Consider the following 24107-nt stretch of genomic DNA (forward strand, 5'->3'; position numbering starts at 1 on the left):
GAAAGAGCTTGAGAGGCTTCAGGAGGAGTGACACGAATAATTCAAACCCCAGAAAAAGCTGCAAGGTGAAAAGTTTAAAAAGTTCCATCTATTTAGAATATCAAAGAGATGGCAAAGATCTGTCCTGATTAGAGCTGCAAGTGTTCACTTGATGAGAGGATTTATGATAGAATGATCTATCAAACACACAAAAAATATGCAGGGCCCTAAGACTGTCAGTTGAAGCTAGATGATTAAAACAAAAGTTGTACATTGAGCATAATAAAACGTTGGATGGAGTAACTGCTGCATCTCTGATGGATTTAAAACTGGGAATGGATGTCTCTTTCCAAAATACGACCTGTTGTTCCAAAAGCAAATCAATGCAGGAACCACACTGTGTCAAATTGAAACCTGCTGCTCCAGGAGTGCAAGAGTTATTCTGACCTGAACTCTATGAATCTGGATTTAGTGGACTAATTAAAAAGGGGAAGGGGGAATGAAAGGGAGATTGCTTCTCAGGCTGAGTTCATTCCTCCAACTCACCAATGAAGATAATTAATCGAATAGCTCCAGTGGTCCTCTATATGCCAACAAAATGAAGAAAAGCACATTCCTACATACAGCCAGGGTAATTTCATTCCACATATGTCTGCAGTGATGTGAGCAAGAACAGACTGCTCCATCACAGGCATGTTGTTTAAATTCCAGCCACTATCAAGGTATTCCTGAAAATTGAACAGAACAGTTGCAGGTTTATACAACATGAAGCAAAAAACCCAAGAACTTAAAACTGCCAAAAGAGCAAGAGAAGGAAAGCATCTTCCCCAACTGAAAAATGTAAGAAACAGGTCAAAGAATAAACCCTCCGTTGTCTTTGTTCCTTTCACAAGCCTTATCTGACCACCTTTGTTAAAATGAGACTTTTTTTAAAGTTTGGAAGTTATTTATTAACTTTGAGGATAAATCTGTGGCATTTAATGCCTGATCACAGCCCATTTTATTTATTCAAAACTCTGATATAATTCTCCTCTTCGAATACTGTGTCAGATAGCCAAAACAAACCCTTTGCAACCCAGTTCTATTATTGTGCTTTGAACCAAAGAGACTTGTTTAATGAAGAACTGCAACACAAATGGACACAGTGAACTAATGAAGACCTACCTCTTCTTCTGGCCTAACTTTAAATTTCCCACCCCTGACTGGGAAGCCACTGCCAAATTCCTTTGAAGCAATATCAGCTCCATATTCCACTGTCACATCCTCTTCAATGGTACTAACAAGTCTCCAGAATTCTTTTTCAACCAGCTCGGTGGGGACCATCTAGGTACGAGAAGAAGAAAAACAAGGAGCATACACTGAGGAATCAGTACATAAAGAGTGTGTGAATCAAAGCTGTCTCAGGGAAGAACCTCCATTAGCTTGAAGCATTTCACAGTTCAGAATCATTTCAACAAGAGAAAATGAAATGCAGCAGCACTGTGGTTCCACCAAGGACATGCTGCTGCTGCTGTGTTCCCGCAGGAATGGCTGACAAAGAGGATTCTCTTCCTCACAGATACTTCAAAAGTGGAAAAAACCCCAACCAAACAACCCCCCCCCCAAACTAAAACAACCACCAAACAGCCCAGCAGCCAGTGGAATAAGAAACCGTGACACCAGCAAGAACAAGGATTCATTGACATAAATGAGAACTTGTGATTTCACCCCATTCAAAGGCAGAATTCCTGCCTCCCCCTCAAAGTTATATACTTTAATTAAACACAAACCCCCAAATCTATAGCATGACATCAGGGTAAATACATGAACATACATGTACTGGCATGTTAAAGTAGTCTGACTTGAATGCATCTGCCATTTCTCCAAACGTGCGAAGCGTATAGTCTCTTGCTGCTTGTTCAAAACCAAATGCCTCTTGAGGCTTATTACACTCCTGCAATTGAAGAGATCATCATTTCCATGATGCATTAATAAGACAACCTGTGCTCAGATTTTACACAAGCGAGCTGCTATTGCAGCATCTGGTAAGAAAGAGGACCCCTGACCTAAATAAATGCTTGTCCCAAACCTCACTGAGTCAGAAGAAGAAACTACCCTGCTTGATTCACCAAATCACACTTTTTACTTACTGATAAATCTGCATAAACATTACTGAAGTTTAATTTCTCCTTCCTCTAGTAGAGCTAAAGCAATAAGACCTCCATGCTGATGCACCCCGTGAGACTCCAGTTTTAAGTACAGAGGAAAGGTACCAATCAAAACCCAGTGTAGTCTTTAAAGGCACATCAGTTTTTGGTTTCCAGCTTTCCAATTTGAAGCATGCCCCATCTTCATTTTAGCTTTACTCTTTAGTGCACTGTTTGCACAACCTTAAGTAATCACAAACTGTATTTTCAATCCCTAGGATTGAGTTTTAAGACATAGCCTTCAGCCTGACTCTTATGATTTGTTGGATTACCTGAGCCAAACACTGGGGACACCTCCAGTCCCCTTTGGGAACATCATGAAGGGGTGGAATTAAACAGAAAGTATGGTAACTGTCATCACAGCCATCACACAACAGGAGGCGGTCCTCATCGTTACCACTGCCACATAAGAGACAGACATACAAATCCACCTGCAACAAAAAAGTGCCAGAGTAGGAATTTGAGCACTTAAGGGAACTTCTGGTCAAAGAGCAGGCTGGTAACTCAGTCACCTGTGACTTCTGATGAAGTTTAGTTTTACTTTCTCTCTGAAATGGAAATGAGACAAGAAAACACAAAATACTTATGGCAAAGTTTAAATACTGCCCCCTGCTCTCTAGTTTAAGGAAGGACCACAAGAGTTCCAAGCCTTTCCATGTATTTTTTTCCAAGTAAAAAGAGACCTGATTCAGTGGCCAGCCTGGTTTGAATCAGTGGTGCTGCGGATTTGGTGGGCACACCACCAGTTGGTTGCTCACAAACCCTTTTTATTCTTGCTCTTGCATGCAGTATGTGTGCACAGATGTTTCATCCTTCTCTGAGACCAACTATTGGGAGCCTCAGAAGAGAGAAGGGAGTTCCTCTTGATGGCAGTGTCCCTCTTTTCCCCCCAGAGATACTAGCCAAGATCTTCATTTTCATTTGGAAAGGCACCAGCTTCCCAGCAGAGCTACGTGCTTTTGGGCTGATAAAGAAGGGTGATGGAGGTTTCACACAGCAGCTACCAAGTGCCAAGGAAAAGGGGCAGGTTGGCAATGGGGAGAGAAATCAGCTCACAGAAAACCATTTCTGTTTGGACTCTTCATTCAAAATGCTTATTTTAACACTGGACCTTGGAGACAGGAAACAAGTTACTTTAGTTATAGATAGTGAAAATTAACTAGCCTGTTTTCAGCTTTGTAACAGCACGAAGCTTTATGAGTATGTATATTCTGTCAGGCACAGATACTGCTTTGTTTCAACCACAGGGTTATGTGAAGAACACAAAAGAGTCCTTAGTGTCATAAAAATGACACATTTAACTACAGGCTCAAGAGAAACCCAGAAGCACCATAATCAATGGGAGCAGCAGGAAGCAGGGGTACTCACAGCATTAGTCGGTTTTTTAGACCGGACTTTGGATTTGTCTTTCTCTGGCTCCCCGGCAAGTTCTCTCTTCTCAGGCAGTTTCACTGTGCTCTGCATTTCCTTTTCTGGTGCAACAGAAAAACACAGAACAATGAGGGGATTACAAAATGGTTTAGTGCTTAAAATACTTGTTATTGTAAGTTTTGTTATTACTCTTGGACCGCATCACTCCCAGTTACTTGTTGAATTACCTGTTACCCCACAGACACGCTTGTTTCAGTTAGCTTAAGACAAGATTTGAACACCTGCCAGTATCAGAAGCACCAAGCACAGCCCCACGAGCTAGCAATGACTATCACAGCCCACATTCTTTGAGTGGGTATTTTAAATGCTATTTAAATTATGAGCATCCTCATAAGCTAAGACTTTGTTTCCATGTAGTCTTAACAAATGTAGCTGAATTACTCCACCAATTTTCCAGCAGCGTGTCACATGGAGACATGAAACAACACATGACCTTCACACTTCAGTTTCTTGTACCACTTCTGGTGCTGAAGACAAGGGGCAATGAAGTCCTTGGCTAAAGTTACAAGTGAGCTTTACATGTGGACATGAGACAATCGTAAGCATTTCTTGGAGTCTGAGAGCTAACACAGTTATTAAAGAGGAAAAAGTCTACATCTACTAGAGATTTAAGAATTAAAAAGCTGCCTGGAGCTTCTTCCTTCCACTCTTCAGGAGGGGAAAAAAGAAAGACCAAGATCTACCCAAAATCTTGGGGGGGAAAGTTCTTTTGAATGCACAGAGAGACTGAGAAGCTGCTTTGTTCATTGCAGTTAGTAGTAGCTGTAAACGTTCCTGTATTTGCTTTGCCAAATGAGTTCCCAACAAGCTCATTCTTTTGTTTGATGGCATTAAACATTTCTTCTCAATCTGAAATTATTATTTCTTAAGGACACAACAGACTCAGGACTATTGATAAAAGTCGGGTTGCTTGGGGGTTTTTTTTAACACTTTGAATTGTTCCAACTCCTGAATTTAACTCTGGTCTTGAACCCTTTGTACAAAGTAACAGAAATTGCCTTTGTGTTTTGTTTGAGTCCCCACTCACCATTTTCACACTTGGGAGGTGCGCATCCCATTCTGCGTCTCAGATTGTGAGTTCTGGCTTCTGGAGGGTCAGACTCGGTTTTAATATTGGTTGCCTTGAAGAAAACCAAACCAAAATCATCAGTAATGAAGTTAGAACACTTTGGTTTTACACTTGGATTTGGGAAAACGTTCACTCCCATCCATCCCACTGCTGCCTCCCAAGAGTGGACCCACGATCCTGGAATATCCAGGTGAGCAGTGCTGCAGTAATGCTGCGTACCCAAGAGATCCAACCTGTGCTCACCCCCTCCCACCCACTCTGGTAAATGCCAAGAGAGGGCTGCAGAGGTTCAGAGAACAAGCTGATGTGAGACATAAACACTTCATTGAGGTACAATGGAGGTCTGACAACTTGGAACCTGACTTGTTCTAGGGAAAAGCCAGGCAGATGGAAGTCAGATAAAGGCTGAGACTTCATTTAAAAACCAAAGAACCATTTTAGACTTACAAATGAGTAAATCTAAAAAGGCAAGGTGAATTTCTGAAATACTTGTATTCAATTATTTAAAAAATGATTAAAAAAAAAAAAGAGTTCAGAGAGAAATAACACAGGGAACAACGTGGAGAGATTTGAAAGGAAATCCTACAAAAAGCCTGTGCCAGTCATGATACCACATTTTTAGTTTGATTGCAGTAAAGGAGCAAGGAGCTTTGGGCTTTCACAGATGTTCTTTGACTCTTAAGAAGCAGAACATACTCCAGTCTAAGCAGGGCACTCAGGCTATTGTGGAGATTTCAACACAGAATAATGGTTTTTAAATCCTTGTATTTCTTCCCTGAAGTTTTGAGACTGTGGGAGAACAATTCTCAAATCCCTCAGCATGAAGATGGGTTTTTCCAACATCGTACTTTTAAAGCCTAATTTCTTAAGGAAAGGAGGTCGTGCAACCACTGTCTTGCTACTCACACAACCAACCACTCTCTGAACTTCAAAGAAGAGGACTTGTTGGCCCAGCTCTCAAAGTGTGACTTCCATCACTGTATTATGGCTCCAAGCTCAGACACCACAGAGCACTTGCCCATAGAAAGACTGATTCTCTCACCTCTGCTCTAAGGCGCTTTGCTCGACGAGCAGGAGGACAAGTTTCAGATGGCTGAACAGACTGTCTCTGGGGAATATCGTGGGGCTTATACTCCTTGTCCTTTGTGTCACTGGTGAGATCTGGTTTTTGCAAGCACTAAAGAGAGACAATTTGATTACTTAACTTCTGCCTCCACCTCTCCTCCAAACTTTGTGCAGAACAATTTCCTGGCTAATGTGAAAGAATGTAGCCAGGGCTTCCATAATTACTGTGCTGAGTTAATAAAACCAGTATTTATGACAATTGTAACAGGACCTATTTGAGTAAGTCACAAAATTGCTTCTTTCTGTCCTTTAACTGAATGCAATAACCAAAATAAAGGATCTTAAATAGAGCTGAAGTCATTCTTCAAGTGTTATGAGCACCAAACACTTCTCCATGGGAATACTAACACCGATTCTTCTAGTAGATGGTGCTTTTGGAGACTGTATCAAGAGCATACTGGAAACTGCTGTAGTGTCCTCAGGTGGCATTACTGCAACGCTAACACACAGAGCATTGTAAAAGTAAATTACAGCCCATCATACATCCCAGTCTTTGCTGAATACAGTTTTGTCTGAAGAACACTGCATTCTTTGTATGTTTTGGAGAGGACAACTCTGCTGCATGAATTAAGGACAGAAGGAGAGAAGATGCAAGAGCAGTTTTAGTTCTTTCAAGTTGCTGAATGAACACAGAATCACAGAAGGTCTCAAGTTGGAACACATTTAGTTGCTGAAAACTGTACATATATTTGGCAAGAACAATAATAATTAATGCCAATTCCAAGTTTGACAAAGCCACACGCCAGTCAATAACAGCAGACAAAATACAACAGATTAATGAGTAAACAAGGAATCCTAAAGGAAGAAAAAGTCTTGTGTTGTTAGGAAGTATTTCACATGAACTGCTGGATCCACATGTGCCTGTTAATCTGTTCCCATCACAGGCATTTTCTCAGCAAGACTGAAACAGGACAGGAACTGCAAGAGAACTGCTGCAGTGGTGGAAGGGCTAATGCTCTGCAGACAGCACAGAAATCAGACTTTCAGAAACAAATGATATCAGAAGGGGCAATGGCAAAGGAGAAAGTGGTATTGCAGAAGACAAGCTCATGCTGAAAGAAACACATATTTAACAAAACAAGAAGTATCAGTCAAGGGTCGCAGGGTATCATTAACTGTCACCCACAGCCAGTCCACAACACTGCCCTAAGAACCCTCCAGAAAACAGGGAAAATATGAGAATGAGAGAACAAAAGCAAGTGACTTCTATATAAAAACTAGTTCCTTGAATCTTGTTCTCATGTGAAACAGATTTTCCCACTTCAAGTTTCGACTTCTGATAACAGAGGACATATGATCCTTGCAAGCAAATACCTAGAAAAGCAAACAGCTTTTCCTAAACAAAAGGATAATGAAACCTTGAAAGGGAAAACCAACAAATTGGGGAATTTGCCTCTCTGCAGTGGGGGCCAAGGGAAAAAAGAAAAATAATCCCCCCCTGAAAAACAGCCCAGGAGACATTTCCTAAATACTGAGGTTTTGACAACTATTTAAGCAGAACCATTTCCCAGTGCCTCAGTAAGCCAAAGGCAAAGCATCAATGTGAAATGGGTGTCAATGAACATCTTCAGCTGCACCTAAGAGGAACTAGAAAAGGAAGTGCTGTCCGAAGGATGGGAATTCCACTGAACATTCCCAGACTGACCTGATCAACTGCAAGCAGAGTCTTTAACCAAGGACACTACGTGTCATTTCTTCAGTCCTTTCCTCTCCCACCCAGCAGAGCCTTTTTGGTAAGGTTCAGCCTCTATCAGCAATTTACCATAAGCTCATCCTACACGCTATGATCTAGCCTGTGATCATGATCTCATTACATCCTGAGAAGATGGTTCCACATATAATCCTCAAACTCCAAATGGTGGCAGAGAGCAAATTAAAAGCCCATCATCTTGAAAGCATTAAGGAGCAGCTCCTTCAGCAGGCAGGCAAAGGACATGGTGGGAATGTTGACAAGGCCTCCAGGATGTCAAAAAGATGAGGGGGAAAAAACCAAGTTGGGATACAATTCATCTCCTCCAGATTTTAGGTGGTAATGAGAAAAGCTCATCACCCAGGCTGCCTGTGCTTGCAGAATATAACCCCAGCTACGTACCCACTGGAGGATAAGAACCACCCAAGTCCAGGGGTCTTTGTTTTTCCTCCAGTAAAAATAAAGGATCCTAGAAAACCATCTCACACAAACATCTTTATTAGAGGCACACACATATAAACCTTCAGACATATGAATCCCACTCAGGATAGTAAAGCCTTAGTTTGGAAAAGAGACCAGACTCAGAATTATTACTCCAGTTGTAGTCACTAAAACCACACCACCACCAGAGCATCTCTAGCCTCCCCAAACTACAGCTGTATTTTAAATCATGCAAATATCTGGGCAATGCATCCCAGAAGATGCACTGACAGAAGATTCTGGACACCCCAATTCATGTAGGGGGATATTCAGCTCTCTGGGCATACAGCATGTATCATACCTATGGTTACCATGGCTCACAAGTGAGGTACAGAGAGTAAGAGCCAGTACACCAACAGCTTTACTCTGGAGGCAAACACCCAAGACCTGCCTAGTCCAGTGTTTCAAGATTAGAATAAAGTAAATACATCCCTGTGCAGAGCTACTTTGAGTATTAGAAAGTGGCTGATTTAAGCAATTTTTGCTGTTTGATTGAACAAGACCTTTAATAAAAACATGCTACTTGTTCACTTCTCCACAGCCCCAGCCAGATTCACTGTTTTAGTATGGACACAGAAGTATCTCCAGCTGGGATATTTGTCAGAGGAACTCCTGAAGCCAGTTTAACATGTATTTAAGCCACACATAAACAATTAGTGCTATAGACAGATCTGGATGAGATTTAAGTCATCGGTGGAAACGACACCATTGTGTATTTTCAGCTTTTGAAGAAAGTCAATGGATATTCCATGTACTACCAATTAAAAAAATAGTAACACCACAAAATAATCAGTGAGTGGCAGCACAAATCCCTTCCAGATGCTCATCTTGATGGCACGAAGAGCTCCTCTCCAAAGGCTTGTTGAAGTACTGCAAGAAGGAAGCATGCATCTCCAACTGACAGCTGTCAAACCGAATAGCTCCGTCTTCTCCAAAGCCCAGAATCACAGATGCTCAGAGTCCCAGTAAAGCACTGAGCAAACATACAATAAAACGGACACCTACACAAGCAGCATCTGGGAAAGCACCACTTACAGAGAACACGTGGAGGAAAGCCAAAAAGGAATCTCAGCTGACATTCTACAGCAAAAAAAGACGTATTGCAAAACAAACTCAGCTGGAAGACAACATTGTCAGGAAGGAAGTCAAGCCTTCGAGTGAAACGTGAGCTAAAGCCAACATATGTCTGTGGGTTCTCTCAGTTCACTGAACAAAACACATCTCTGCTACACATGGGAGGGCAATATTTTAACAGCCTTGGGGGGCTAGGGGGGGTGTTTGAAAAGGAAGTTAACCATAGCTGCATCGCCAGAACTGCATCCACCAAGCAACAAATGTTACATGCCCTTTGCAAGAGGGTGCTTGGGAAGTTAAATTGAGAAAGAAGCATGACCTCTTTTGAGCAGGTTTTTTCTCTTCTAAGAGGGTCCACTACTGAGAAAACCATGAATGAAAGTATCAGCTGTGTGACAGACCATGTTCCCTCTTTTACACCTAGAAATTAGATCTTTCCCTGCACAACTGCACCTCAAAAACAAGAAAGCAAAGCTCATTCCCAAACACACCAGCTTCAAAAAAAACACAACAGAAAAGAGAATCACCAGTTTTCAGACCTAATAAGACCACACAAGGTTATCAATGAAATGCCTTCAGAAAACGGTCTTGCTTCCCATTGCTAAACACAAATGTGTCTGAGGCAAAGCAAAATATTTTTGATACAGCAGAATCTAGCTGTTCTTCACTGAAGAGTCATCAGCACGAGCTAAATAAAAAGCCTTTAATGCCAACCTTTCCTGATGTATGACAAGAACCTCCCCTGTTTTGGTAGCTTTATGTAAAAGGCTAGTGTTGACTTCTGCAGACAGAGACATACTTGTAACAGGACTAGGGTTTTTATTGCTTAAAAAAGGCCAACACTCCTCTGTTTGAAAGATCATCATGGAAAAAAGAAAGAGTGCTTCAAATAAATAAAACTGGATGCTGGTAGCTGCAGCCTGTTTTAGTTTTCTGAATAAATGCTACTGCCCTAAAAGAAAAGCCCTATTCTTCATTAGAGATTATGTTGCTTCCACCCTCAACCAACCCCGAGTTTTGTTTTAATGGCCAAATCTAAGCAGGAAGGATGAAGATGTAAGCTTGAGAAAGAAGTCTCACGCCACAATGTTAACTCCACTGCAATATCCATGAAGCATCCTTGAATGCAGGCATCCTTAGCGAAAGCAAAATGAGTTACTGCCACAGAACTGCCATAGTTTGATGTAGTTCCTCAGTCACTCTATGTGCAAGTGATCCAGACCCACAGCACTCTTATTCTACCAGAGATGGACCTCTGAATATAGCAGTATTTTGCATTTGACAAAGCTGCACTAAAAGAAAATGCTTAGAGGAAGTCTGAAAGTTTGTTATCATGAGGCTTCTGTGAACTGGAGAGAGAAAATACAAAAAGGTAGTACTTAAAGCAGTCAGAGGTTAACTTGGAGGGTAATTCTAAACACTTTACTTTTTTCATTCCAAGTTTGGCTTTTCTGAACTGTTTACATCAACACCACAGACAGCATCTTGTCACCTGCCTGCCATAACACATAAAATGCAGGCTTCAGCAACGTGCCATCAATTAAAAGAACATAACAGCCTGGCTTGCTAAATGAACAGGACTTCAGTTAGCTTCAGTATAGCTTACCAACAGGCTTGCTCCAGACTGGAATAAGTTGTAAGGATAGAGAATGCGTTCATAATGCGCGCGGATGTGCGAGCCCACGGCTTTGCCAGGAGCAAATCCCATCCTAGTGGCTATTTTGGTCCATTTTCTCTCCTTGCAAACGACATCAAATCCTCCTTCTTCTGCAACCAGCTAAAAAGTGAAAAACAAAATGGTCCTGTATTTAGAACTAAAGCTCTCGGTGCTTAAGGGAAGCACTGCTTGTGTAGAAGCAGGATGCCACCACAACTGCTGTTTTAAATCAGAGTGGACAGATTAAAAGAGAAAAACCAAACCCAAATGTAAAAGTTGGTTCAAAGCTGTAAGTGAAACATTTCACTTACCACCTATTGTTAGGAATTGTAAACTTGCTCCTTTGCAATTGCTTTGCAAACAAGTCGGCACCTGTACTAGGTGACCAAGCAGGAATTCAGATGACTTGTGAGATCTTCTCTGGCTGCAATTTGTCCACTTTGTATTCCTACATGACTTGCTAGCACAGTACAACCACTTCTTCTCACTGGAGCAGGTATTCTAGTTTACAGAATAGGCTCAAAAGGAACCAAATAAAATCTATGCTAAACATAGCCTTGGGGGCAGCGAACCGAAGCCTTTACTATCAGAATACACAAACTTCTCCAGAAGCTTAACAAGCTTCAGCCTAAAACTAATTGGATTCTTTTTTTCTCCCATATTTCTAATGGAAAAGCATCTTTTCTCACTGCTGTCGTTGTTCAGAACCTTTCTCCAGATAAGCCTAAGTTTATCCTTGACCGGTTTGTATCCAAATTCAGCTCTAAAGAAGAGCTGGAAATTTCATTTGATCTCCCAGCTCACAAGAAAACTCCCAATCATATTATATTTGTTATGATTTTGTCACATTAGCTATGGTAGGTTAACAAAACAACACTTTTTTTTCAGATTAGATATACCCCAAAATCTCCCTTGAACAACTGTGATACCACCCCAGAAACTGAGATAACACGAGATCTTTTTAGGACAAGTTTCTCCCTTATAAGAGCCTTACTCTATTAAGCTGAAATAAATCCAAGATCTTCCTCTCCACATGTGGTATTTTCAACGTACATCCTTGGAGCTCCCAAAACTTTGCAATCTGGTCCAGAAAATTCAGCTTTACACGAGTTTGGGCCTGGAAAAACAAGCAAACAATCAAATGAACAGCATGCTAGATGCAGATGAAGCTTTTGTATCCCAGGGCTTGTAATGCTGCAGCCTCAGGTGCCTGCCTGGCTTTTCCCTCTGCATTCTATATACTTCCCCTCTGTCACATGCAGGAAAAAAGAATTCAAATCCATGCAGATACCACCAGTCTTTCCCTAAGTCATTTTGTGTTAACTTCTACTGCCTTTAGAAAAGTGCTTTCTGAGAACAAACAAGCAACGCATTATTACTGCTAAACCCCACCTAAACGAGTTGCATTGCTGGGCTTGATTATACTTATGAGACTGACACATGTAATAGTTTAGTACAATTTGGTTGATTTTTAATAAACCAAAAATAAAGCAGCATTTATGGCTTATTAAGAAAAAAAGGGGGGAGAGGGGAAGAATTTCTCTCACTCCTTTTCACTCCCAACTGCCTTTATTTCATTTTTATGGCTACAAACCAGTCAGGGCAGGGGAATGCACAGCCATTCACACAGCAACATAACTGGGCTGTGCTATGTTAAAGACTAGTAGCTTAAGACTTAAATTTTGACACAGTTTTATCATACTCTCTATTCTCCAAGTAAAAAATGGCCATGTCTATACAGACCAGCTCGTTTTCAACCTCCAGAGTGCTCCGAACCAGCTTGTGTCCCCACAAATCTTTCTTAGCAACCGAAGTCCTTACCCTGGCACTTCCCAGGACCACATCAGGGCTTTAGAAAGCACTATGAGGAAAATCAGGGAAGCAAAGAGTCATCACCATTCAGTTCGTACCAGTGGCGAGCTAACCAGGACTCCTTGCTGCTCCCTTCTTCTAGGCTGAATTCATGACAGCAGCGAATCAATGTGTTTGTGAACAGCAAATTTGCACCAGCTGAATCCAGATTCTGCAATTGTTTCTTCCAAATGGCTTGTTATTTTTAAAGCACTTTCAGTGTTTCATCTCTTTTGCAAGATGCTATGTGCAAAACGCAGACACAAATCTATGGCGCTTGAGAATGTGAGTTTAACCTCTTACAAGCACCTCTGTGTGGAAAAGGCCTAAATTAGGTTGCTTTAATGAGCACTAACTTTACTTGTTATGCTTGGTATGTTTCAACTAGGTTCTGAAACACATGCATTTCTCTGCTAATTAAAACCTGACGTTCAGAGGTCCCGAGTGCAGCCAGCTCAAGTCAAACCGAGCTCACAGCCAATCCACTCTCTCCACCACCACCTCTCAAAAAGAGATGTCAGCATTCTGGAGCAGAAGTGATGTTCAGCTTTGCAGTTTACCTCCAGTTCATTGAGCCTCTGGATCCGTGGGGTAAAGTGAAGCTTATCGACATCACACGCAAACGGTGGCTGCCAGTCCTGCAAAAAAGAGAAGAGCTTCATCAAAAGACCAGGAAAATGAAGGGAACTTCTCCATGTGACAGTCAAGAGCCAGGTGAGCCCAACGCGTGGCTCCCAAACCCTGCTCAGCCCCAATGGCACAGCCATGCACATGGCAGGAGCCCAGCCCAGCTGCCATCACCCCCCTGGAGGCGAGGGCTGCACCCGACCTGTCAGGTATCGCATCCTCTGCAGCGAGCTCTTCTTCTGCTTCACCTCCAACAAGCCTGTGTCTGCCCGGCAGCAAGAGAACTCCCTGGGAAGTGCTGCTGCTGAGCAGGTCCAACCCACCCAGCGCTTTGAACGGGAGGAACAAACCCACTGACAAGTCTGAGATGGGAGGTCACTCACATGAGGAAGTTCAGTATTGCCACCACACAAAGCACAGAACAAAGTCAAGTTTCATAACCCACGATCCTGCCTCCGTTGGGAAGACCAACATCTAACAGCAGAGACTGGAAGTGAAGGACAAATGCAGCAGTTTGTAAGTGCTGGTCTCCAAAACAAACAGCAGCTGCACTAAAAACGGGGGGGAAAAAAGCTGCTTCTTTTAATTCCTTGTCTGCAAACATTCCCAACAGCTGGAATATGGCCAGTTACAGAGAAGATGATTACTTCTTTGATGGACTACCTGCAACCGGTAGTGTTATTTATAAATACAACTATAAAGCAATTTTATCTTTTAGATCTCTGACATCTCTCACATTGCAGTTGGTTTGGCAATACACAGCTTCGCTAAACCAAATTAGATTTGAGTTGAACTTGACAGTAATTTATTATATATAAAACTATCTTATTATCACTAATTACAGAACGAAGATAACGCACGAGAGCTACTGACAGCGGTGTAAGACAAGGAAACTGCTTCCTCAACACTGGCAGACTACAGCAACTGAAGTGAACCCAGCAGCATAAGCAGAGTATTTGTTGGTTTAGCAGACATACTGAATAGTAAAAGTAGTGTCAAATACGACCATAAGGGATTTGCAAAGCAGTTATCCCCCTGCAACCATCCAGGCTCAGCTCTGGTTCATGACAATCTCATCCTGCCACCAGAGCAGAAGCAGGTACGTTTACAACTACAGAAAAAGGAGTCATTGAGAACATGGAAAAACTGAAGAGCAAAGAGGAACACCCATCTGGGTGTTTTATCAAACATACATTGGGTAATCCAGGCCTCGAAATTAGCAATATGGGAGTTTTCTGATCCTACAAAGCATTTTCAGCCCATCAAAACTTGGCAGGGCCAGGTTGAAATGAAAAGATGAACTGGAAATTAGATGGCAGTCTAGCAGGGGGCAGGATGACACAGGATGCTCAATCCTCAACCAGTGGGACTTGCTTCTCAACCCTTCTTGTTCTTTTAACCACAACACAAAGACTCGTGTCCAACAGCACAATGTCCCTGAGCAACTAGGTAAAATTAACCCTTCTTTCCCTGACTATTTTGTTTGCCAAATGCAGTGAAAATAGCAAGTCTGATGAAGAAAATGCCTGACATTCCTTTCTAGCATCCTGCTATCTGGTGAATCATTTGAGAGCCCAAACTGTGAGATGAGAAACATGACAGGGAGCATTTAGGACACAGTTTGAAGCGATATACTTCAATGCAACAAATGGGCCTTCTGAGCCGAACCAAATGGTTCCATCATTAGTCAAAACTCTGGGGTTTGCTCTGTGTGCAGAGACAGGCAGAGAGAGGACAGGCAACCAAACCAGGAGAGGACAGACAGCAGTAGTGACACACAGCACCCCTGGGACATGCTGGTGACCACATTAAATTGCCAAAGGGTGCTTAGGCTGAGCGAGTAAATGAAAGCAAAGAGGCATATGCTTAGCTAAGTAGTAAGGCAAGGATGTTTCCAGGGGATGCCAAGTCTCCAGGCAGACCACGCACTAGTCTAGCACAGGATCCTGTAGTAAGGATCTGCAGAGGATGAGAAACAGGAGGAGAAAGAAGAAGAGCAGGAGTCCAGCTCCCAGAGGCAATGGTGCTGCTGCTGAGGCAGACGCTGTGCTTCAGGCTTAGTGTTTGCAGACCATCAGCAAAGGCAAAGAAGGGGGGTGAGCACAGACGACTCTTCTGGTTGGGCCACGTCCCCCGGCACCGAGTCTGCTGCTCTGGGGGGAAGCCCAGAGGAAAAGTGCCATGGCACAACAGGAGGAACGGGATTCCGACTGTTCCCACAAGTTCCAGCTCCCCCTCAGTCTTAAAGAAAGAAAGATATGAGGCTCCCCAGGACAGACACAGACAGGAGCCACTGCTAAAAAGCCGCCTCTGCTCAGACAGGACAGGAGCAAGCTTGTCCTCTCCATTTATGAAAGCAAATGAAGAAGTTTATGTGCATTATCTTGGAGAAAACCTCCTTCACAGCACAGCATATGGAAACATACCACCCCCGTTACCTGGTTCGCTCCATACAGCTCCTATTTGTTAATGACTCGCGTACATTTTTGGCCAAAAAGGAAAGGATTTCCCAAGACACTTGCTCTAGCGAGGGATTACACATCTTGTTCACTGGGAGAAGTTCTGAGGTTTAATGTCACTAATGAACAACATGCACATCAGAACACTTTGATGGTGCTTCACCTGCTTTATAAGGAGCAGCTTTGGAAACTCCATTTATTCAACACAGGACTTTTAACAGACAGGTTTTCAGTCTATCAGGCAGATGGGTCCATCTACTACAAACAAACATTTAACAGCCTTAAAAGTGTTCAACTCTTTAGGAGAAAGTCCTTGTGAGAACTTCTGCTGAGATACAGTAAATTGGCTTAATCCCTAAACAAGATTCTTTCAACCCTTCTTTAATAACTGTATTATTTACTCAACAAAAAGCCTGCAAACACTTTGAAGCACAACTTACTAAGATCAGGAGGATTAAGGGACGTATCTGCTTTGCAAGAGCTGCCTTTATGCACCTTGGAAACGCGGCAGCACCACGAGAGGGAGCTTTTTAGCGCAACGTTCATTTGCAAAGCTGCTGATGCACAAGAGGAGCTGCGCTGTGGAAGAGCAGAGCACACACACAGAGCAACTCTACAGCCCCACATCCCCCTAGGTGTGGTCTGAGACAAGCCATCTCCAGCCAGCATGCACATCCAAGGTCCTTCTACCTTCAGAAGATAGACTCACAGACTGATTTGGGCTGGAAAGGACCTTAAAGCTCATCCAGTTCCAACCCCCTGCCATGAGAAAGGAAGCCTCACACTAGACCATGTCACTCAAGGCCCTGTCCAACATGACCTTGAACACTGCCAGGGATGGGGCATTCAGCACTTCTCTGGGCACCCTGTGCCAGCGCCTCAGCACTCTCACAGCAAAGAACTTCTTCCTTATATCTTACCTGAACTTTTCCTGTTTCAGTTTGAACCCATCACCTCTTGTTGTGTTGCTACAGCCCCTGATGCAAGAGCCACACACCATCACCTGCCTTTGTTAGCATGCAGTTGTCACCAGCCCTGGCAGAGCAAACCTGAACAGAACGCTGGGCAGAAACCGAGGCCGACATCAACATCTCCAACGTGCATTATCCTCCCAGATCTGTGGTACAGGAAGGGCCTCGTGTAATTGCAGCTGTAAACCCTGCGCCTCATCCAAACTCACTCTCTAATTAAGATTTAACCACCCCCACTCCCTTGAATTCAAGTGAACAAGAAATTACCACTGTCACTGCTAAGCTGCTCTACGAGTTAGTTCGCTTCAACTTCTTCCCTCATCTTCGTCTCCTTTTAACCAAATACCTTCTTGCTTTCTGGCCAAGAAGCTATTCAGGAACACTTCCTGGAAGCGATGGTTCAAGACATTTTTCAATAAACAAATACCTTTTTGCTTCTCTTTCCAGTCCTGCAAAGAAAGATCTTCCTCAGGCTTTTTCCTGAGCTCTCTCAGGAACATCCCTCGAAAACTGCAAGTAGCGTTTGAGTTGCAATCTGCCCAATGCCAGGCACACAAAAAAGATCTCCCTTTCATTATTTTGCTAGACAGCATCTCACAGTAAGTGCCAAAAGAGTATCCTTGCCAGAGAAACCCATATTCATTCAGTTAACCATCTCAATTCACTGCTTCCCAGGATGCCCCCCCTGCGCGCACGACCTACATTCTCTGTTCCCAGATCTATGATCTTGCCTGTGCCAAGGTGTTAGATGATTGCTGCCTCCACGAGGGAGGGAGCACACTCGGTGACTCAGGAGGTCCCTTTTCGTCTCCTGGTTTTATGACTACATTAAAGACATACTTGAAACACAGATGGCACAATCTCTGCAGAACTGGTGAGTGCCACCATTTAGTGCCCCAGCAGCAGGTCATCCACAAAGCTTCCTTTGGAACAGGAACTAATCCCTCTCTGACCCTGTTAAAAGGCTAACATTAGTTGGTACCTCCAGTGGTCAGCTAACCTAGTTTGTGGCAACACAGTCCTTGCTTGGTCATTTTGAGCATTGTTTTCCCAACAAAACCACTGAATTACTCCTTGCTAAAGAAGGGACCCTGCGTACAGCAACGTAACTTACACACAGAACTCTTCAATAACATAAGCTTGGCGAGTATTTCTCATTTGAGACTAAATTGGGCTCTGTTATGCACTGCAAGGGAGAACAAATACAACCCAAAACCCTCCCAGAAGAGAACCACAGCCAAAGACGAGCTTGCAATGGGAATCACCTCCCCAGATCCCAGCATTTCTGTGCCCGCTCCAAACTTGGGAGAGACATGAAAGAGAAATAAAAGCTCAAGTAAGCTGGAAATGATTCTCAAGTGTCCTGCTCCTTTGTACCTAAAGGTAGAGGACAGAAACCTTACATGAGCTTTGAACATCAAAACAAAATAGGCCACAGGGTTTACATAGAAGAGACACCCGTCTCCTCTCCATGGAGGGGACTGCACGGAGGAACAGATACCGAGGTACCAAGCAAGAACAAGCAACGTGCTCGCAGCCCTGCACAACCAGACACATGGGGTGCTGTGCTCTGCGCACTGGCAGCGAATCCAAGACCTCCAGTTCCCTTTGGAAGTGTTGACCAGCCCTGGAAGCAAAGCACCCATCAGCACGGGTGCAGACTCAGCTGGCAGTGTCCACCATGGCTCAAGAGCTACGCCGCCTTCACTCGAGGCACAGTATGTTGTGGACAGACCTTTGTGCTGATCCCACAGTACGCTCCCGGCACAGACAGCACAGACTCTGGAGCTCTCCCATCACTGCCCTTTGGAGATGGTCTGAACTCGCCAGAGCTGTACCTGGCAGCTTCCAGACCCAGATTTTAATCCCAATGTAATTCGGATTCAGAACAAATGTAACCCATCAGCCATCCCAGAACAGCAGCAGACCAACTATGGACTGTGCTGCTGGCTCCATCCTCCAGCAGCCACAACAGCGACCATCCACTGCCCTGGCAGCCCCAACTATCAACACTCTCATTCCATCTGCTCAGATTCATTTGCACTTGCAAAGCACCTACTGTCAGTGAAGAGCATTTACTCACACACACATTAGGGCGGGAGGCTGAAGGATCCCAAAGTTCTCCCTGGCTTTTAAAACACCCAACCTGGTCTCCTGAACGTGCACCCAGTGTCCCCCAGCAATGCCCATAAGTTGACTCCATTCACTGGCAGCTTTAGTTTCAATCAATGCTGGGGAAGGGAGTTGTGCTTAGCCCAAAACTCCATTTTCAGCTTTCAGCTCATTGACGCTGTTCACCCCAAGTCAAACAAAACCCGACAAAACCTCCCCAAATCTGCCACTACTGACTGAGTAAATAGTTTCATCTTAAGTGTTCATGAGCTTAACAGAGTTAAGTGTTGAAAACCCCTCACTAGAAGAGACTGAGTCAAGGAGAGGGGTTTCTCATCATCCTTTGAGCGCTCTCCAACGTTCCAGTGCTACTGAAGTGCAGCAACCGCAGCAGTGCTGCGCGGTGCAGCTGCCACCAGAACACTAATACCCCTTTTCCAGACCTTAATTAAAGATCAGAGGAGACCAGCAAATAACCTGCTCTGAATTCACCTCATTTCAGAGGAGAACCCTGTATTGAACATGGCAAATTCTTCATTCAAAGTCCACATTTCCCATGACTGGTTGATTTTTTTTCACAATCTGACAGGAGCTTCAGCACTAAAACACTTCTTCCCCAAAACCTGATCCATTTGTGGTCCCAAAGCACCAGAAAGTGGCAAACCCACCTCCATCCTTCAGGTTTTTTCCTAACAGCTGCTCACATTCTGAGTTCAAAGCTGTATGCCCTGTTATCTAACCCAGTGGACCCAGCTTATGGACAGGAGCCAGTGGCTCCTCACTGAGCTTGGCAAATGAGGCAGGATGTGTGGTTTGCTCCCGATGAAGTTCACTCATGTAATGTCACTGAGTTCTCTCTGTCTTCTTCTTGATAGGATCAAGTGCAGCATCAAAGCAGAGGGACCATCATGATCAGCTTCCTGTTTAGGATAAACAAGTTTAGGATATCCTATCCTGTTTAGGATAACAAGTCCTGTTTTAGCAGAGGTATGTTTTACAACTCCAGGTCCAGGAGACCACCAGAACCCTCAAAGTTGCTCCAAAAGTGAACTGGGTTTTGACCATAGTTTAATGGAGGAGTTTTGGTTTGCTTTGTCTTTTCTTTTTTCTCCCTCCATAAAAATGAAAGTAAATCAAGGCAACTGCTGCATGAGCAGCCTCAACAGCCACTGTCTGGACCACTGTGGCTCCTCAGCACCCATTGCTGGAGCAGCAGCCTCGCTTCTCAGCAGCTTTCAGGTTTTACCTGAACCTTTTAGGTTAACTTCTTCAAAAGCCATTCTTTCACGTGCAGACCTTTCTCAACACTCCTCTGCACCCTCTCCAGTTGTCAGATCCCCAAAAGAGTGCAGCGTTTTCTGCTCTTGTGCTACCACAGAGGTAAAATCATCCTGGTTTTTACCAAGAAACTCAAGAGCTGCATTCCCTGGTTTAGCCAAAGCACCCATTCCACTGGTTTCCACAAGGATCCACAGTTGTTCTTCTACAATCCTCCTTCCTCTACGACTAAACTATGCTCCTTTGTTCCTAAATGTAGAACCTCACATGGAGTCCTACTTCAGAGGTCACTGTTTCATAACACCCACTGTTCATTAGGCAATTGGGATCCCTCTGTAACGAGTCACCCGCTGGAAACCTGCAAAATACATGGAAGAGTTGCTTTTGTTCCTTTAGACTTCTAATGACAATTAGATCTCCTTGGCTGGAGGTTCCAAAAGACCATTAGAAACATATTCTTCATTCCAGATTGCCATTAATAGTTAAAATCATTTGTGATTCCTTCAGCACGGCAGCAATTGTGCACAAACCCAATTATTATCATTAGGATACTGAAACACACCACAGCAATTTCTAGATCTCAGATCATGACAACACAAGTGACCTACCCGAGTCCAGAGTCTCCCAGAACACAATGAGATGGATTTGACAACGGGGGTTTCCATACAACTGTACTTCAGACTATCACCTTTTGACTTCAGGCTGTATCAGCCATTCTTCTACCCTGGAGTGAGATGTGGGCAGCAACTCCTGGCACCCATAAAGAATATAAACCCATAAAGAAGTTAATTCCTTCTGTCCTCTTTATAGTTTCATCGCATTCCAGGATTCACTGAAAATATGTGAGTCAGGAACTTGGAGATCTCCAGTGCGAATTCCTTTAAGACTTCAGGTACATTAATACAGGTTTTTCTAATCTTAGAACATGCAGTTTTATCACAGTAGACTTCAGGTTACTTGGAGGCCTTAACTGCACTTCTCCACAGTCACATTATTTAAAGCAAAGAAATTTAACCCAAATTTTCACAGCTTTCATGTCTGGCCATGGGGAAATGCTGATGTTTCGAGTATACTGCACAATAGTGTACATTTTGAAATGGATTCATGTGGTAAGCAAGGCTCAAGTAGTTGTTATGAGCTATTTCTTCATGGCAGCAAAGCAGCTACACAACAAAGCAGAAGGAAGAGTCCATTCTGAAGAAAAACTTGGAGCAGACATATGCTCTAGGTTTTCCCTTTTACCCTTGAAGCTAGACTTCAAATTTGTTAGACTGTTTGCTTTCATTAATTACTATTAAGTAACTACTTTGAGTAACGACACCATCCTCAAGCAATACTTCATTTCATTCCTCTAAGTGCCCCCAGCCACTTTCAGAGCTGCCTTAATATCTTCCAGGACATCAGGCCACCACCTGAGATGCCACGTTTCAGAACGAAGCACTGCTCCAGATTACCACTTCCATACCGAAATCCTCATAAAGGATGTTCTGAGTTCACAGAAGAAAGTTCTAACCAAAAAGGAGCACACGATGGACTGCAAACAAGTTGTGCACCATCCACTGCATCCATCAAGCAGCTCCTCACCGCCGGTTCCACAGCAAAGAGCCAAAGCAGCTCTAATTCATGTAGCACATCAACTACCAGAAGCAACCACCACTGGTGGAGCCCCAGACCTTGTCTGAACACGTTGCTGCCAGTAAGACTTTCTACTTGTGCTCAAGTCTGCTGACATAAAGCCTTTGCTTCACTGTTCCATACAGTGAATATGGTTATTGTTGCACCCTCCACAAGACAGTCAGATCAGTATCCTGGAATCACCCAGAGAAGAGCCAAACTAAGTCATCAGGGCTGACTGGAACAAACTGCACTGGAACGAAGAGGAAGAAAGCTTCTTTTGAGTGCCCAACTGCAAACTGCTACACAGAAATACACCTCCTGTTACAGTCTGGATGTTCTTTCATCCCGTAAAATGTGCAATGACCACCCACAATTCATGATCACATCAGATGCCTCGATACCCTCCTCGCTGAACAGTTCACTGTCCTCAAGGCCACACCACACGAGAGGAGCCACGACAGATGTGGTTTTCTCCACCTTTATCTGGTGCCCAGCTAATGCCAGCAGAAAGGTACCCATGAAGAAGATGACCCTGGCCCTTTGGAGATCAGGGAGCAAGCCCCTTTGTGGTCTGGTGCTGAAACATCAAAGCTAGCTTAGGCATAAGGACTTCTTCATGAGCAAATTGTGAAGCTACAGCTGGGCACCACCAGTCTCACACAACATTACTCCATGTTGCAGTTCAGCTACAAAAGCACAAATTCATCTGCTGATAATTATCCAGCAGAGTTTAAGCTAAAATAACGTGAGCCCAGCAACCAAATGTTTTATCGGCGCTGATCCTGGCAGCTCCCAGCGCTGCTACCTGCTCACCAGCACGTAACCACGCTGACAACATGGGCACCAGATCCCCCTGGATGCACGAAGGTTTCGACCCTTGGCCATCGCTGAACAATGCTTGCAGCTGGAAGGGGTACGACTTTGTGAAGAGGTGGGTGTAGTTGGTAGCTCTCGGTATTATAACCCACTCGTGTGCACTGGGAAGAACAATAACTGAATATTCATTGTGTCTCCTGCTTTCAGGAACTACGTCAACTTCACAGCTCTTCCTGGGGGATGGGAAGAGCTCCCTCTATGCTCTAGGTCGGTGAAGGAGCAACTGCACAAGGCATCTAAGTCATTACGTAGGGTCGATAGGAGCCAGGGCAGCTGAGCTCTCCTCATAGCCAGGCTCCACACAGCTGCGAGGTGCGCAGCCTCCGCAACTCCAACTAGTCTCATCCTACTTCTAAATACCTTCAGGATGATCATAAATACAGGCAGATATTAGTTCTTTAGTAAGTGAAGACGAGAGTATGCCAAAAACGCAGTCGTAATAAGTAATTCATTCCTTCAGAGAGCTGCTCATTTATGAGTCTCTAGCAGATAATATGGCTTACGAGAAGCCTTTATTACAGGGTTTTGGCTTTTTACACAAGCAGCCAAGAAACACAGATGAGCTTTTTCTTTAAAACAAATCACAAAAGGAAAAAACCTTCACAAACCCCCGGTTCTGCTCAGAGCTGCTGAAATATTGTTGACAATACACAACCCCAAAAGATTATTCTACTCAAAAATATGATGTAAGTTCCCTGTTGACCGTATAATGAAAACCATCTTACCCCCCTGTGTCAGCATTTGGCCAGCATATTCTACCTAGATATGAATTCAAGAGCGTTCTTGTGCGTGTTCACACCACTGCAAACTGGCCTCTTCTTACAGAGAACAGAAACATCTTCCTCTCCGGTGAGATTCACTTTGTTCAATTTGCTACAAACATTTCTCTCATCTCACACAGTCACGCAGCGGAGTCTCTTCTATTTTAATTTGGAAGGAAAAGGATGGTTACCAACAGGAGTCCCAGCAACGATCAAAACACGAAACCCAGCAGCATGTGTTCCTGAATGTTATTTCTCTGAACTCAAAGTCTCACTGACAAAACTTAAGGCTGCAGCAACGGTTTTGTCAGCTTTGCCTCTGGCTGGATGAGACTTTGGGCTCTCGCTGCTGTTGAGTGTTCTGGTTGTTGCCGTCGCATTCACCACCTCCATCCAGCTGCACCACCCCAGACCTGCGCGCCCTCCGCTTGGAGAAAGAGCAAATCCTTCAAAATAGAGGTGCTTCACGTCTGTTTCTTGATCAGACTCTGACTCCGAGCAGCCCATCTCCTCCCCAGCGCAGCTGTTTAGCCCTTTAAACCAACTAACAATTTTGACTATACAAACTACGCTCCTAAGATCCTCACAGTGTTTGTCAGCAAATTGAGTGGCCCAACAAAAGGAAATCAGAACTCACACCCCAGCTCTGAGCTTGCTACACCATCCATCGAGATGATGATGATGATGATGAAGAGGAAGGCTTATTACTCTCCCCACTGTGTGTTGCATTCTAAAATGGTGGCCATGTCTGTCTAGGCTTCAGCTCACAGACACCAGCCAAACTCCCAGCTGCCGAGTTTGGTGGTGTCCAACTTGAGGAGACAGTTACCTGCGGTAAAACTGCGCCGAGCGCGGGGCCGGGCC

At 43.8% G+C, this 24107-nt stretch overlaps 1 protein-coding gene across 1 annotated transcript in view; it reads right to left on the reverse strand.

Moving 5' to 3' along the window:
- The window catches only part of KDM5B (lysine (K)-specific demethylase 5B), a gene marked incomplete at its 5' end in the record, with an annotated part of 37371 nt that extends 24191 nt beyond the window's left edge, over positions 1 to 13180 (reverse strand). The window contains 10 exons of the mRNA XM_010020484.1: positions 526 to 707; positions 1144 to 1302; positions 1793 to 1912; positions 2438 to 2596; positions 3534 to 3637; positions 4624 to 4717; positions 5708 to 5842; positions 10641 to 10811; positions 11686 to 11808; positions 13103 to 13180. Of these exons, the coding sequence (XP_010018786.1) occupies positions 526 to 707; positions 1144 to 1302; positions 1793 to 1912; positions 2438 to 2596; positions 3534 to 3637; positions 4624 to 4717; positions 5708 to 5842; positions 10641 to 10811; positions 11686 to 11808; positions 13103 to 13180 (1325 nt within the window). The remainder of the gene's footprint in view (positions 1 to 525; positions 708 to 1143; positions 1303 to 1792; positions 1913 to 2437; positions 2597 to 3533; positions 3638 to 4623; positions 4718 to 5707; positions 5843 to 10640; positions 10812 to 11685; positions 11809 to 13102) is intronic.
- Positions 13181 to 24107: the final 10927 nt, after the last annotated feature.

Source organism: Nestor notabilis, unplaced genomic scaffold, assembly GCF_000696875.1.
Source record: "Nestor notabilis isolate BGI_N333 unplaced genomic scaffold, ASM69687v1 scaffold13168, whole genome shotgun sequence".
NCBI classification, from domain to species: domain Eukaryota; kingdom Metazoa; phylum Chordata; class Aves; order Psittaciformes; family Psittacidae; genus Nestor; species Nestor notabilis.